Raw genomic sequence first — 13078 nt, forward strand, 5'->3', positions numbered from 1 at the left:
TTTTTTCTGTATCTTTCTCTCTGAACATGTTTTCCTATTTTTGACTCAATTTTCTGTCTTTTCTATGAGATTATCTGGGTATGTATAGGGTTAAGCATTCAGGCTCTGGGTTCAGAGTGCCTGGGTTCATCCTGCTCATTTGACCCCAGGCCAACTATATACATGGCCTCTCAAGATTTCAGTCTCCTTTTCTGCAAGTGAACAGAGAGTGAGACTTCCCCCTAAGGGCAGCTGTAAATACTAAGCTCACAACTGCCAGAGTAAATGTTCAATAAGTGAGCTCTTAGGAATATGGTTGTTGTTGTTGTGTCCTTTACCCCTTTCTTCTGTCTTTCATTTCCCCTCTTTCTTTCTGTCTCAAAATACCCACATATTCCTGCACATCTTACCACTTCCTCTCTTCCCTCCCTATATGACTCCTTAACTATTCCTGCTCTTGAACAGCATCCCCCACATTTAAATCAGCCCCTTTATCTGTCATCATCCAGGATCTCCTTTGTTGATCTTGGGCCCATAGTTCTTAACCTTTCACAGTTTTCACACTGATATGCTCCTGCAGGGTCTCCCTCTAAATCACAGTTACTTTCAGGTCAGCATTGTCTTTAAATTTGGTTCCCCGATACACTGGGTTCCTGTTCCTCTGTCTGGCTATTGTGCTAATGGTATCTTGTCATAGCTCCTCCTCCAGGCTCAGCCCCTGCTCAGACTTTCATACAAACAGCCCTCCCTGCCTTCTCCATGCTCCTCAACAGGTCTTCCCTGATTCCCAAACTCCACTCAGGACTCAGGCCCATTTCCCATTCTCCTTTTCTGTTAGCAGAAGAGAATCAGTTTCGATCTGTTTGCAATCACCTTGTTCAAGGCTCGGTTGGATATCAGGTCTCTCCTCATTTTCTTCTCCATCACTTCTTAGGAACTGTTCTATGTTTGGTATCACTGAGGAGAGGGCATAAGAAGAAGATGATTAGAGAGTGGTGTCATCATCTCAAATTACACTTTTAGGAATTTCCACCCCTTGTGTCACTCAGTGCTCAGTGGGTCCCATTCCTGTTGGTAAAGTTCACCCTTCATCCCTGGGACAGAAAAGAGACTACCCAACAAAGGGGTCACTTATGCTTCTCACACATAAAGGAGCCACTCAAATCTCAGGATAAATGAGTTGTGGCAACACTGTTAACCTGTTACTCTAGCAAAAAATTTCAGCTGCCCAGGATAGCATATATCAAAATAAATAATGTACTCTTTATTTTGAAATGTGTTTGCTGAACTGATGTAACTGAAAGGAAAAACAGGGATTTCCTTGGGAAGAAAACAAAGATCCTATATAGGTTTACATATATAAAGAGGAAAAAACACATAAGCTTTAAAAATGTGGCTGGACAAGAAAAGGTTTTGGCTTAACTCACTCAAGGAGGATGAGTGCTTCCCAAAGAGACAAATCAGAGGACACAGGTGATCCAGAGGCACCCAGATCCCAGGACAAAGGAAGGATACTCCCTGAAGCTGCAAGCAGGGACTGAATATTGTGGCATTGGGCCAGGGACCTGGGAGGTTGCCAAAGAAGGGAGAACAGGGCACCAGCCCAGGGACCCTGCATGTAGGTAACCCAACAAACATATGAAGAAAGTTAGTACACCAAAAATCCTTAGGGTAGATCTCTGCAGAAGGTCAGGGGAACAGACTTAGGGAAGCAGTGAGCCTGTATGCCTCAGGGCTGATGGCAGGGATAACTCCTAGGCAATAAACCTTACTTATAAATGTTATAAATCTGTATTATCTTTTTACTGTGTAGTAAATAACATCAAATTCCTTAGCTTTAGAAGCCAGACCTTCCAAAATGTTTTTTCACACTTATCCTTTTTAAAAAAAAAAAATATTGTTGAGAGTATTATAGATGTTCCCCCATTGCCTCCTCTACCTGGTTCCTGCCCCATCCAAGCCCTTCATCACCCTATTGTTTGTGTTCATAGGAAATGCATATATGCACGTGTTCTTTAGTTACTCTCTTTCTACCCCTCTCTCTCCCCTCCACTCTGAGATTCATCAGTGTTTCCATGCCTCTGGTTATATTTTATTTATCTGTTTATTTTGTTCATTAGATTCCTTGCTCATTTATTTTGACTTTTAGATTCAAATGTTGATAAATGTGTATTTATTGCCATTTTATTGTTCATATTGTTGATTTTTCCTTCTACTTCTTCTTTTTCCTCTTCTTATTCCTTCATTTATTTTGCTACTTTTAAGATTCTCTCTTTTTTTTAACCTTTGGCATTTTAATTATGATATGGTGTGGGTCTCTTTAGATTCCTTTTTTTAAAAATTAAAAAAATTAAAAGTAATATTTTTATTGATTTCAGAGAGGAAGGGAGAGGAAAGGAGATGTAGAACCATTAATGATGAGAGAGAATCATTGATTGGTTGCCTGCTTCATGCCCCACACTGGGGATCAAGCCTGCAACACTGGCATGTGCCCTGACTGGGAATTGAACTGTGACCTCTTGGTTCATAGGTCAACACTCAACCATGGAGCCCTATTGGCCTGGCTGGATTCCTCTTGTTTGGGACTCTCTGCACTTCCTGGACTTGTAAGGCGATTTCTTTCACCAGTTAGGAGATGCTTGCTGTCATTATTTCTTCAAATAGGTTTTCAATATCTTGCTATCTTGCTCTCTCTTTTCTTCTTCTGGTACCCTCATAATGCGAATGTTGGTACACTTGAAGTTGTCTCAGAAGCTCCTTACACTATCTTCATATTTTTGGATTCTTTTTTCTCTTCTGTTTGGGTGTTTTTTTGCTTCCTCATATTCCAAATTATTGATTTGATTCTCAGAATTCTCTACTCTACTGTTGAATCCTTCTAAATTATTCTTTATTTCAGTAAGTGCATGTTTAATTTCTGACTGGCCATTTTTCATGTCTTTGATGTTCTCACTAAGGTTCTTGAATTCTCACTAAGATCCTTGAAAATCTCACTAAGTTCTTTGAAGCTCTCATGAAGATCATAGTTTGCTTGCTTCCATTTCATTTAGTTCCTTTTCTGGAGATTTCTTCTGTCCTTTCACTTGTGACATGTTTCTTTGTCTCTACCTTTTAGCTTCTTCCCTGTGTTTGTTTCTATATATTTAAGTAGAGCTCTTATGTCTCCTGGAATTGGTAGATGGCTTTGTGTAGTAGGTATCCTCTAAGGTCCAGTGGCTTAGCCTCCCTGTCACCTGAGCTGAGCACTCTAGGTACACTCTTGTGTGGGTTGTGTGCACAGTCTTGTTGTAGTTGGAGTCAGTGGTAGGAATTGACTCCCAGGCCATTTGGCTGTGAGGACCTGCTGTGACTACAGTGGAAGAGCTACTGTGCAGGAGACACCACTTTGGAGCAGGACTTGCTTCAGTGGGGCTTTGGTGCTCACTGTGTCTGCCCCTTGAGTGTGTTGCTTTGGGATGAGTAGTATTGTAATCTGGTATGGTCTGAAGCTGTCCACCCGGTGCACTGTCTCTAGGGCCTTCTGGGAGGTGCAAAGTCAGCCACTCCCTGGGCCACTCATCAGGAGCTATAGAGAAATCTGCAGATGGCTGCTACTTGTGCCCAGGTGAGGCCAAGCTGTCTTGGAACTCTTATTGATAGGTATGGGGCACGATGTCCTCCCAGCTGCTTATTTGAAAGATTTTAGGGAAGTCTAAAGCCTGAAACATGACAGACCATTCATATGAAAAGGCCACTGCAAACATCTTGTTGGGGCTTTAAATTGGATGGGGGGATGATTGTGGTGTCTTAGGGAATCATTAGGGTGGAGCGAACAGTGGGAGTCAGGCTGATATAAACTCAGATATGGCTTCCATTGAGCTCTACAATTGGGGAGGTCTCAGCATAGGAACAATGACCCCTTTAGAGCACCACTGTCTGGGAAAAAGCTACCCCCAGGTTTTTGCTCTGATGCCAGACAATCCAGTTCCTCCCCATATGTTCCTGTACCCCCCTCTATCCCCCCTCCCCCAGCAATTGCCCCAGTGCTGGAGCTCAGAGGGAGTATGCCCAAGTAAGTCTGTGTACTGGCCCTTTAAGAGAAACTTCTGGGGTCTCCAGCAGCCTTTGTTTCATTCAGCCACAATCCCCACTGGTTTTTCCAGCCAGAAGTTATGGGGGCTTCTCTTCACACCTCTGAAACCCTGGGATGGGGGTACGGTGTGGGGCTGGGACCCCTTGCTCCTCATGGGAGGCCTCCACAGCTGAGATATACCTCCCAATTAAAACAATGCCCCGTGTGGGTGTCAGGCCAGCCCCTTCCATGTCTCTGCTCCTTCTACCAGTCTCAATGTGCTTTCTTCCTTAATTCTCTAGTTGTAGGACTTCCATTCAAATTTCAAGCAGTTCTGAAGGACGGTTGTTCTGTATTTAATTGTAATTTTGATGTCGTTGTGGGAGGCAAGGAGTACCAGCATTTACTTATGCTGCTATCTTGGATTTACATGCTTATCCTTTTTGAATCAACTTGCACAGTCTTCTTCTCACTCTGAGATTAATCTAATTTGTCCTTGTTCAGCAGACACATAGATCATTTACCTCTCTATGTTTGTTCCATTATCATCTGCATTTCTCAGTTCATATCATTTTTGTTTTGAATTCTCCATTATTATTTGGAGATCTTTTTGAAACCAAAAATATATAGAATAAAAATTTTTCTAGGCAAGTCAAACAAAAATTATTGGAGGACATCTTCTTTACTAAGAACCCATGTAAAAGTATAAAATCATGCATTTTCAGGAAAGAAGTAGAGAACCAAACCAGTAGTTTTGTATAGTATCCAAACATCTCTCTGGCAGAGCAATTGATTTTGTGATTATTTGATTATCACACTTGTCATGGGGAATGAGTTAATAAAACCATTTTCCTTCTTCACGAACAAATTTTTTGTTCATTATTCTGGACATCTGATGAAGGTGGCCTCTTGTCTGTGTTAGTAGGCCGACACTGAGCTTAGTGTTTTTAAAATGACCGGTGACTGTAGGTAGACAAATTGCATGTGGCCTGGAGGGACTAGATGTGAACTACAAGCCATTTTTTTGTCTTCCTCCAAGGTATTGACTCTTGTAATTCAGCTGTCCCTGGTGGGGTCTCTGAAGGTTATGACTACAGAATTGTTACATGAGATATTGACTCCTCTGGGCATGCTGTGGCTAAATCAGTGTCGATCCTGCAACTAAGATGTAACTTGAGGTGGGTTATAGTTAACTTGGTAGACTGCCATGAGGACCCCTGCTAAGTGTCACAAAGAAGAGCAACTGATGCAGGCCTGTTGGAGTGTTGTGTTTCCTGTCATTTGTCCTTCTGAGAAAATCTGAATCCATTGTGGCTCTGGTTGCCCTGAGTCAAGATACCAAGTTACTCAGACCTGCAGGTGGGTGTTTGTACTGTAGCCATTTTATGATAAGCTTTGAGTGGCTAATGATATATTTGTTTTCTTATCTGCAACATCCTCACTGCCCTGCACTGTGTCTGACACCTGGTACACTCAATATATACCTGTGGGGAAAAATTGGCCCTGGACATAAAAAAGTAGGTAATAAACCTAATTACCTTCTTTTTTAAATCCTCACCTGAGCATATTTTTTTCCATTGATCTAGAGAGAGAGAGAGAGAGAGAGAGAGAGAGAGGAAGGGAGAGAGGAGGTGAAGAAAGAGCGAGAGAGATCTAAGAGAGACATTTCAACTTGTTTCTTCCCGCATGAACCCTGATTGGGATTGAACCAGCATTTGAGGTAGGTGCCCTTAACCAGGTATCAACCCATGATGCTTTAGTCTTCAGGCCAAAGCTCTAACCACTTGGCAAAAGCAGACAGGGCCCTAATTACCTTTTTTGAAGATTTTATAAATATCATTTAAACCACGGTAGGTGTCCATGATGTCCTTGCTGAACAATGCTTCCAGAAGGGACAGGTTAAATGTCTTCTCCACTTCATCGAGAACATGGTATATGACTTCTTTTTCAGAACCCGGTGTTTTAAAAGATTCTTTAGACATCTTAAAAAATAATGAATTGGGAAAATATAAATATAGATTTCCTAGTTACAAAAGAGCCTTAGAAAGTGATTTTATAGTTAATGTATTACAATTTCCCAACATAGTTATCTTCTCATGTACAGTTTTATTTTATTTTTTAATATATTTTTATTCATTTCAGAGAGGAAGGGAGAGGTAGAGAGAGACAGAGACATTGATGATGGGAGAGCATTATTGATTGATTGCCTCCTGCACGCCACCTACTGGAGATCAAGCTCGAAAACTGCACATGTGCCCTTGATTGGAATTAGAACAGGGACCCTTAGGTCCACAGGCCAATCCACTGAGCCAAGCCAGCTAGGGCCTCATGTACAGTTTTAGAATTTGTCTATAATATTATGACTACTAGTTAACAACTCAATCCATCTTCCTTGAAAATTCCCTTATGTGAATCTGATTTCCTCACCTTCATTTCTATTAGATGGAATAAGAAGCAATTATGAAGAACAAATTGGGTTAAAGCTAAGTGCTTTGTAACCCTTTCAGAGTCCGGTTAAATATTTCGGGAATAGGCTTAGCAGGAGATGAGCTGCTGTTCTATGGACTGGTCAGCCCTTGTCCCTCCCCTAGGACTGACGTGGCCTGGAAGCTCCTGTGAACTTTGCCATAAAGAAAACCTATGGGTAGGGAAAGGGAAAACGTGCATCTCTATATCTCCACCTACACCTTTTGCTAAAATCAACCTAAATTCCAAGAAAAAAAAATAGAAAGGAAACTGAAAACTGTTGTTAAAAGAATAGCAAGAATCTACTTTCAAATTTGTCCTAAGAAGACATTGATTCTCTGTGGATTTTAATTTTCTCAGATCTAAGTATTTAAATTGATGTCCATTGAAATGAAATGCTGTATCAATTATTATATCAATAAATGAAATCATTCAACTTCTTCATCCATTCATTAAAATTACGTTTAATTTCCATTTTATACTATATTGTGTATATAATTCCTACAAGGCATTAAACATCTATGTAGCACTCCCACTTCACATCCAGCCTATCTCCAGTGCTATTAACCCCACTATAGGGGATACCACGGAGCACTGTTCCTTCAGTTAGGAGCAGATCTGTCTTCAGTAATGCCTGCTTCTCTTCTCCCTTCTGATCTTATAAGAGCACTTACAGCAGTACTTGAGAGGGTCCCCACTCCTAGGCGACTCCTCAGTTGCCCAATTGTGTTCTGATGTTTGATTCCAGGATATCAAAGTATAACTTAGTTTACCAGATTGTGACATAATAAACTTTACCTACTTCATACATTTCATTGTTGATGAATCCATAGTCACGGAGAAGTTCAAGGAAAGGAGATGCTACTTTTATTATATTTGAAATTGCGTCCTTCTGTCTTTTGAAGTGGCAGAGTGCAATGTCATAGATACGCTTGTTTTCTGTAGACATCCTAGGGAGAAAGGACACCATGAGAAAATGGTCATCAAGACTTTGATATGCCTGTGGACGCTGTAACATTTTATAAATGAAGGAGAGGTAATGAAGAACCAACACATAAAAAATACGTGTCCCTTTGTAGAGATTAGAACAAATAGAACTGAAACAATAGACAAAGCTGTAATAAAATGGAGCATAAAGGATTAGAAAAACATGAGTAATATTGAAAATTTCCAGTCTGTCATGATTAAAACCATTGTAAAATTATTGTCTCCTAACAGATCTGGAATTTTTATGAAACAATTTTAATTTGTACTAAAGTGAGATGGACTAAACTGGCCACCCACAGAGGAAAATGAAACAATGGATTAATAATGGAATGTAAGCTTAAAATGCATTTTAATTAACAACTAAGAGAAAATAAATCTGAAAAAGATAAAAACAAGGTGCTCCCTTTTTGACCTACCGCAGTTAAGAGAAATACCATCTTGACTTACAAAGCTAGTACATAAATGGAAAGATGTATTTTAATAATGATATGATAAGACATAAACTGAAATTTCACAAGAATATCTATCATTTTTTCCTGGTGTTTCAGCTTTGTGTTAATATCTATCTATCTGTGCTATTGTTGCATGTAATGAATCTTTTTAGGCATCTGAATTTCAGAAGTGGCTGCTGTTTCCTGTGAAAGTAGTTGTACTATTAAGCCTGAGTCTGTAATTTTGCTTCTTAGTTGATCTTTTTTATTGCTCTGACAATAATGTTTTAGTAGACATTTTGTATTCCTGAAAATCATGAATACTCATAAGTTTCTTTTTTGAAACCAGGAGAAAATTATTGGTTCTCTCCAGTACCCAATATTCATCAGGGAATAATAATGTCACCTTATTATGTCAAATTCTGTAAACTCCACATTCTTTTTAAAGATAGATGATTGAAGAGAAACATCTGTCTTCTCTTGTATGAGAATTGTTACTAAAATGAAAAATAAATAATTGGTTTCACAATGACAAAGAGAATGGCAGGGGGCAATGAGTAAATGAGAGATTTCTACAACAAAATAACGGTCAGGGGAGCATTAAATGCTTTGTAGGACGAGCATGCTCCCAGCAATCAGGAAAGCAACCTTTGTGTCCTGTGGAGTCTTGAAGGCAGAGGATATAGAAAGGAAGACATGTTGCTGAAAACTATCATGTTATTTGAAAAATGAACAGTAGGGCAATGTACCCTTCACCCCTCAACTTGCATACTGACCAGGTGAATTCAAGAAAATATTACTGTCTTTTCTACCACGATATGTTCCTGTTGCCTGTGATTGGATTTCATAGATCAATAATATATCACGTATGCTATGTGCCTGACTTCTTTTGCTCATCATCCATGTTTTTGGGTGATTAGAAGTTTGTTCCTCTTATTGTTCAGTGGTATTCCATTGTTGTGTCTAATACCATCTATTTATTCATTTTCCTGTTGAAAGACGTTTTGGTTGATTCTAGAGGAAGACAAATGTGAATACAGATGCTGTTCTGATATAAATATTTCTGTAGCATGTTCTCATTTCCCTTGAGTAAATAATTAGGAGTGTAATTGCTGGCTCACTGTGTAGGAGTGTCATTAACAGTTTTGGAAGCAAACTGTTTTAAAAATTTGTTAGAAATAGCCTTGCTAATGTAACCATTCTAGAGTGTGATGTGGTATCATATATATATAACTTAAATTATTTATTGTTGAAAGTATTATATATGTCTCCTCCCCCCCATTGACCTCTCCCCAGCTGCTCCCACTCCCAGCACATGCCCTCACCTCTCTGTGTCCATTGGTTATGCTTATGTGCATGCAGCATACAATTCCTTTGGTTGATCTCTTACTTGTCCCCTTCCACCCTCCCCTGCCTTCCCTCTGAAGTTTGTTATAGTTTTAATTTCTATTTCTTTAATGACTAATGATGTTAAACACATTCTTATTAGAAATTCATATACCTCCTTTTGTGAAGTGCTTGTTCAGGTCTTTGGCCCTTTGATATTATTGGACTGTCTTTTACTTATTGATATGTAGGAGTTTGTTTTATCTTGCAGATAGAAGTATTTAGTTTAATATATGTATTGTGAACATTTTTTCTCAGTCTGTGGCTTGCCTTTCATTTTCTTAACCATATCTATTTTTTCAAACATTTTTTTCTGAAAGTATTACATATGTCCCCTTCCCTCCCCCCGCCACCATTGACCTGCCCCTGCCTGCCCCTGCCCCCACTTCCTGCCCCACGCCTTCAGCACCCTACTGTCTGTGTCCATGGGTTATGCATCTATGCATACAAGGTCTTTGGTTGATTATCTCCCATCCACCCTGCCTCCCCTCATTCCATCTGAGATTCCTCACTCTGTTTCATGCTTCAAGTCTCTGGATCCACTCTGTTCCTCAACTTATTTTGTTACTTAGATTCCACATATGAGTGCGATCATGTGATACTTGTCTTTCTCTGACTGAAGAGAGATTTTAAAATGTTTGATGATTTCCAATCTACCCATTCTTTCTCTTTTGTGCTTAATATATTTTGTGTGCTATCTATGAAATATATTCCTACCCCAAGTTTATGAAAATATTAAAAAACCGATGGGTCTTAGTTTGGATATTTTATTCTGCATAAATGATTTATTTGTCTATCTTAATTGGCTTGATAACTATAGCTTATAGAAATCTTGAATTCAATTGGAAAAATATTGTCTTGATTTTTCTAGGTCTTTTGGTTGTGCACATGCCTTTTAGAATCCATTTGCCCATGTGTATAAGAAAAGTCATTTGGATTTTATTAGATTTGCATTGCATCTATAGGTAAATTTGGTGAGACCTACATTAACATTTTTGAGCTCCAATTTTTAACATTGTATCTATCTCCATTTATGTAATTGTTTTAATTTTAGCTGGCAGTGTTTATAGCTTTCAGCATAGGTGTCATGCACATCTTTCATTAAACTTATAACTTGTTATTAGTTTTTGATACTATTGTAGATAGTATTGAATTTTAACTGCTTGATACACTTGTAAGAAAATAGAATTGGTTTTAAAAATATTAACCATGTATCCATAATCTTCATAAGTTTACCTGTGAGTTCTAGTAAGATATTATAGATATTTTAGATTTTATAGAAACAATCATGTGGTCAACAACAACAACAAAAAATCTTTACTTCTTCCTTTCCAATAATTATTTCTTTTTCTGGTCTTATTTAAGTCGCTAGGAATTTAAAAACCATGTTGAAGGAAAGTTGGTGAGAACATACTTCTTTGCCTCATTTCCACTGTTAGAGGAAAAGCATTTAGTTTCACCATTAAGTATAAGATTTGCTTTACATATTTGTGTATATGGGTGTCCCAAAAACATATATACACACTTCAACAGCTGATAGCTTGATATTTCTTTCTTTTCAGCCAGACCACTCTTTGAACAAAGAAAATTCATCCTAAAATGCTACGGGAAGTTTGAAAATGCAGTTGAAGTACAAATACTTGCCTTTATAATTATTCAAAGTGTCTATACATTTTTGGGATGCTGATTACTCACTTAATTTTCATTCCTTTTCAGGTTAAACTGATTTGAAGTAATGTGTGAAGCCAGACTTCTCTTTGACCAAAGAAAATTTATCAAAAAGACTTTTATATGGGGATACATAAAAGATGAAGTTTATGATACAAAACGGACAAGAATTGATGAATTGAGGGCGCACAAATACTGAACAAAATGATTCTTGAGGTTTGCGATTCCATTGTTACATGCTAATAGCAGTTCCTAGCCAGAATGGTCATTAGTTTGAAAACAGGCATTGACAAGAAAAATTATTCATTTCTATAGATTCTTTTAAATTTTGAAAATGAACTGTATATTAGTAAACACTGATTTCATATTCATTCGAATTGTGTATACTTTTTTGGGGGACAACCTATATATACATATATATGTACAAAATATATACTATGCATTTTGTGTATAGTATATGTAATATTATATTCATATTAATATATACTATAAAATATTTAATACATTAATATACATTTTAATGAGTACTATATAATTATATATTATATATGATATCTTGAAATATATCTTTTATAAGAATAGGGAAGTTTATTGCTATTGCTAGTTTGTTGCAAGTTTTATCATAAATAGATGTTAATTTTTATCAAACATATCCATTGAGATATTCATATGGTTTTCCTTTTTTATTCTTTATTGGTGAATCACATTGATTGAGTTCTGCAGGCTCTTTTTTAAAAATATATTTTATTGATTTTTTACAGAGAGGAAGGGAGAAGATTAGAGAGTAAGAAACATCAATGAGCGAGAAACATCGATAAGCTGCCTCACTGGGGATGTGCCCGCAACCAAGGTACATGCCCTTGACCGGAATTGAAACTGGGACCCTTCAGTACACAGGCCAATGCTCTATCCACTGAGCCAAACCGGTTAGGGCTCTGCAGCCTCTTCTTAAGTAGAAACCGATAACCACAACTCCACAGACATTTGAAAGAATTCTCCAATATTAGAATTAAAGGATAACATAAAAAAGAGAAATTTACCCTATGAAAAACAGAGATGATGTAGGAAGGAGAAAGCTTTCACAAAACTAATAATTATAGAGAGAGTTTTGAGAATGCATTTTATACTCCATGACGCTAAGAAAAAGAAACTACAGAAAGAAGTAGTGGTCTTAATATTTTTAAAAAATGATTTCAGAAATAAAAAATTATTAAAATTATTGTAAAATAAAAGAAAGAAAATTCTTCAGAAAATTAGGTAAATACATTAAAATGGAATAAAAGATGAAACTTGAGTGAAAATATAAGATGTGAAACTTAAATATAGGTATTCTAATAGACATGTAGTTGGAGTCAAGGCTCCTGGACATGAAAAATTCAAAGGAGGAACATATCAAAGGAATTATTTAATGATATTCCACAGAGTGGAGGACATGAATTTTCAAAAGGACTCAATTGGGTATTTAGACAAATGAAGTTTAAAAGAACCACCAAGGCCTATCATTATGAAATGACATTAACTAAAAAACAAAGAGAAAAATTTAAAGCTTTCAGAACTCAGAATCAAAACAACTTCAGACTTTTGCCCTGAGAAATGTTACTTTATAAATATCCATTCTTAATGTTTTCCCAAATTTTCTTTGTGATCAGACAAGAAGAAGAAATAAAAGGCATCCAGATTGGAAAAGAAGAAGTAATACTGTCCTTATTTGTAGATGACATGATACTGTGCATAGAGAACCCTAAAGACTCCATCAAAAAATTATTAGACTTAATAAATGAATTTGGCAATGTAGCAGGATACAAAATTAATGCCAAGAAATCCATGGCATTTCTTTACACCAATAGTGAACTTACAGAAAGTGAAACTAAAAAAGCAATCCCATTTACCATCGCACCAAAAAAATTAAGATACCTAGGAATAAACTTAACTAAGGAGGTAAAAGACTTATATGCGAAAAACTACAGGACACTGAAAAAAGAGATAGAGGAAGACATAAACAGATGGAAGAACATACCGTGTTCATGGATTGGTAGAATCAACATCATCAAAATGTCCATACTACCCAAAGCAATCTATAGATTCAATGCAATCCCCATTAAATTACCAA

The 13078-nt window shown here is 37.4% G+C and overlaps 2 protein-coding genes across 2 annotated transcripts in view; both read right to left on the bottom strand.

Annotated features, from left to right (window-relative positions):
* LOC102253161 (nuclear body protein SP140-like protein) overlaps nt 1–13078 on the bottom strand; it is an 84719-nt gene that overhangs the window by 27085 nt on the left and 44556 nt on the right. The gene's annotated exons all lie outside the window — the stretch shown is intronic.
* The window catches only part of LOC102260773 (nuclear body protein SP140-like protein), a 22858-nt gene continuing 10445 nt past the window's right edge, over nt 666–13078 (bottom strand). Inside the window, exons 2-4 of the mRNA XM_005882548.2 lie at nt 7299–7446; nt 5844–6012; nt 666–936 (exon numbers count right to left, since the gene is read on the bottom strand). Of these exons, the coding sequence (XP_005882610.1) occupies nt 785–936; nt 5844–6012; nt 7299–7446 (469 nt within the window). The 3' untranslated portion in view covers nt 666–784. The remainder of the gene's footprint in view (nt 937–5843; nt 6013–7298; nt 7447–13078) is intronic.

The sequence above is a fragment of the Myotis brandtii genome, unplaced genomic scaffold (assembly GCF_000412655.1).
Source record: "Myotis brandtii unplaced genomic scaffold, ASM41265v1 scaffold727, whole genome shotgun sequence".
NCBI lineage: Eukaryota > Metazoa > Chordata > Mammalia > Chiroptera > Vespertilionidae > Myotis > Myotis brandtii.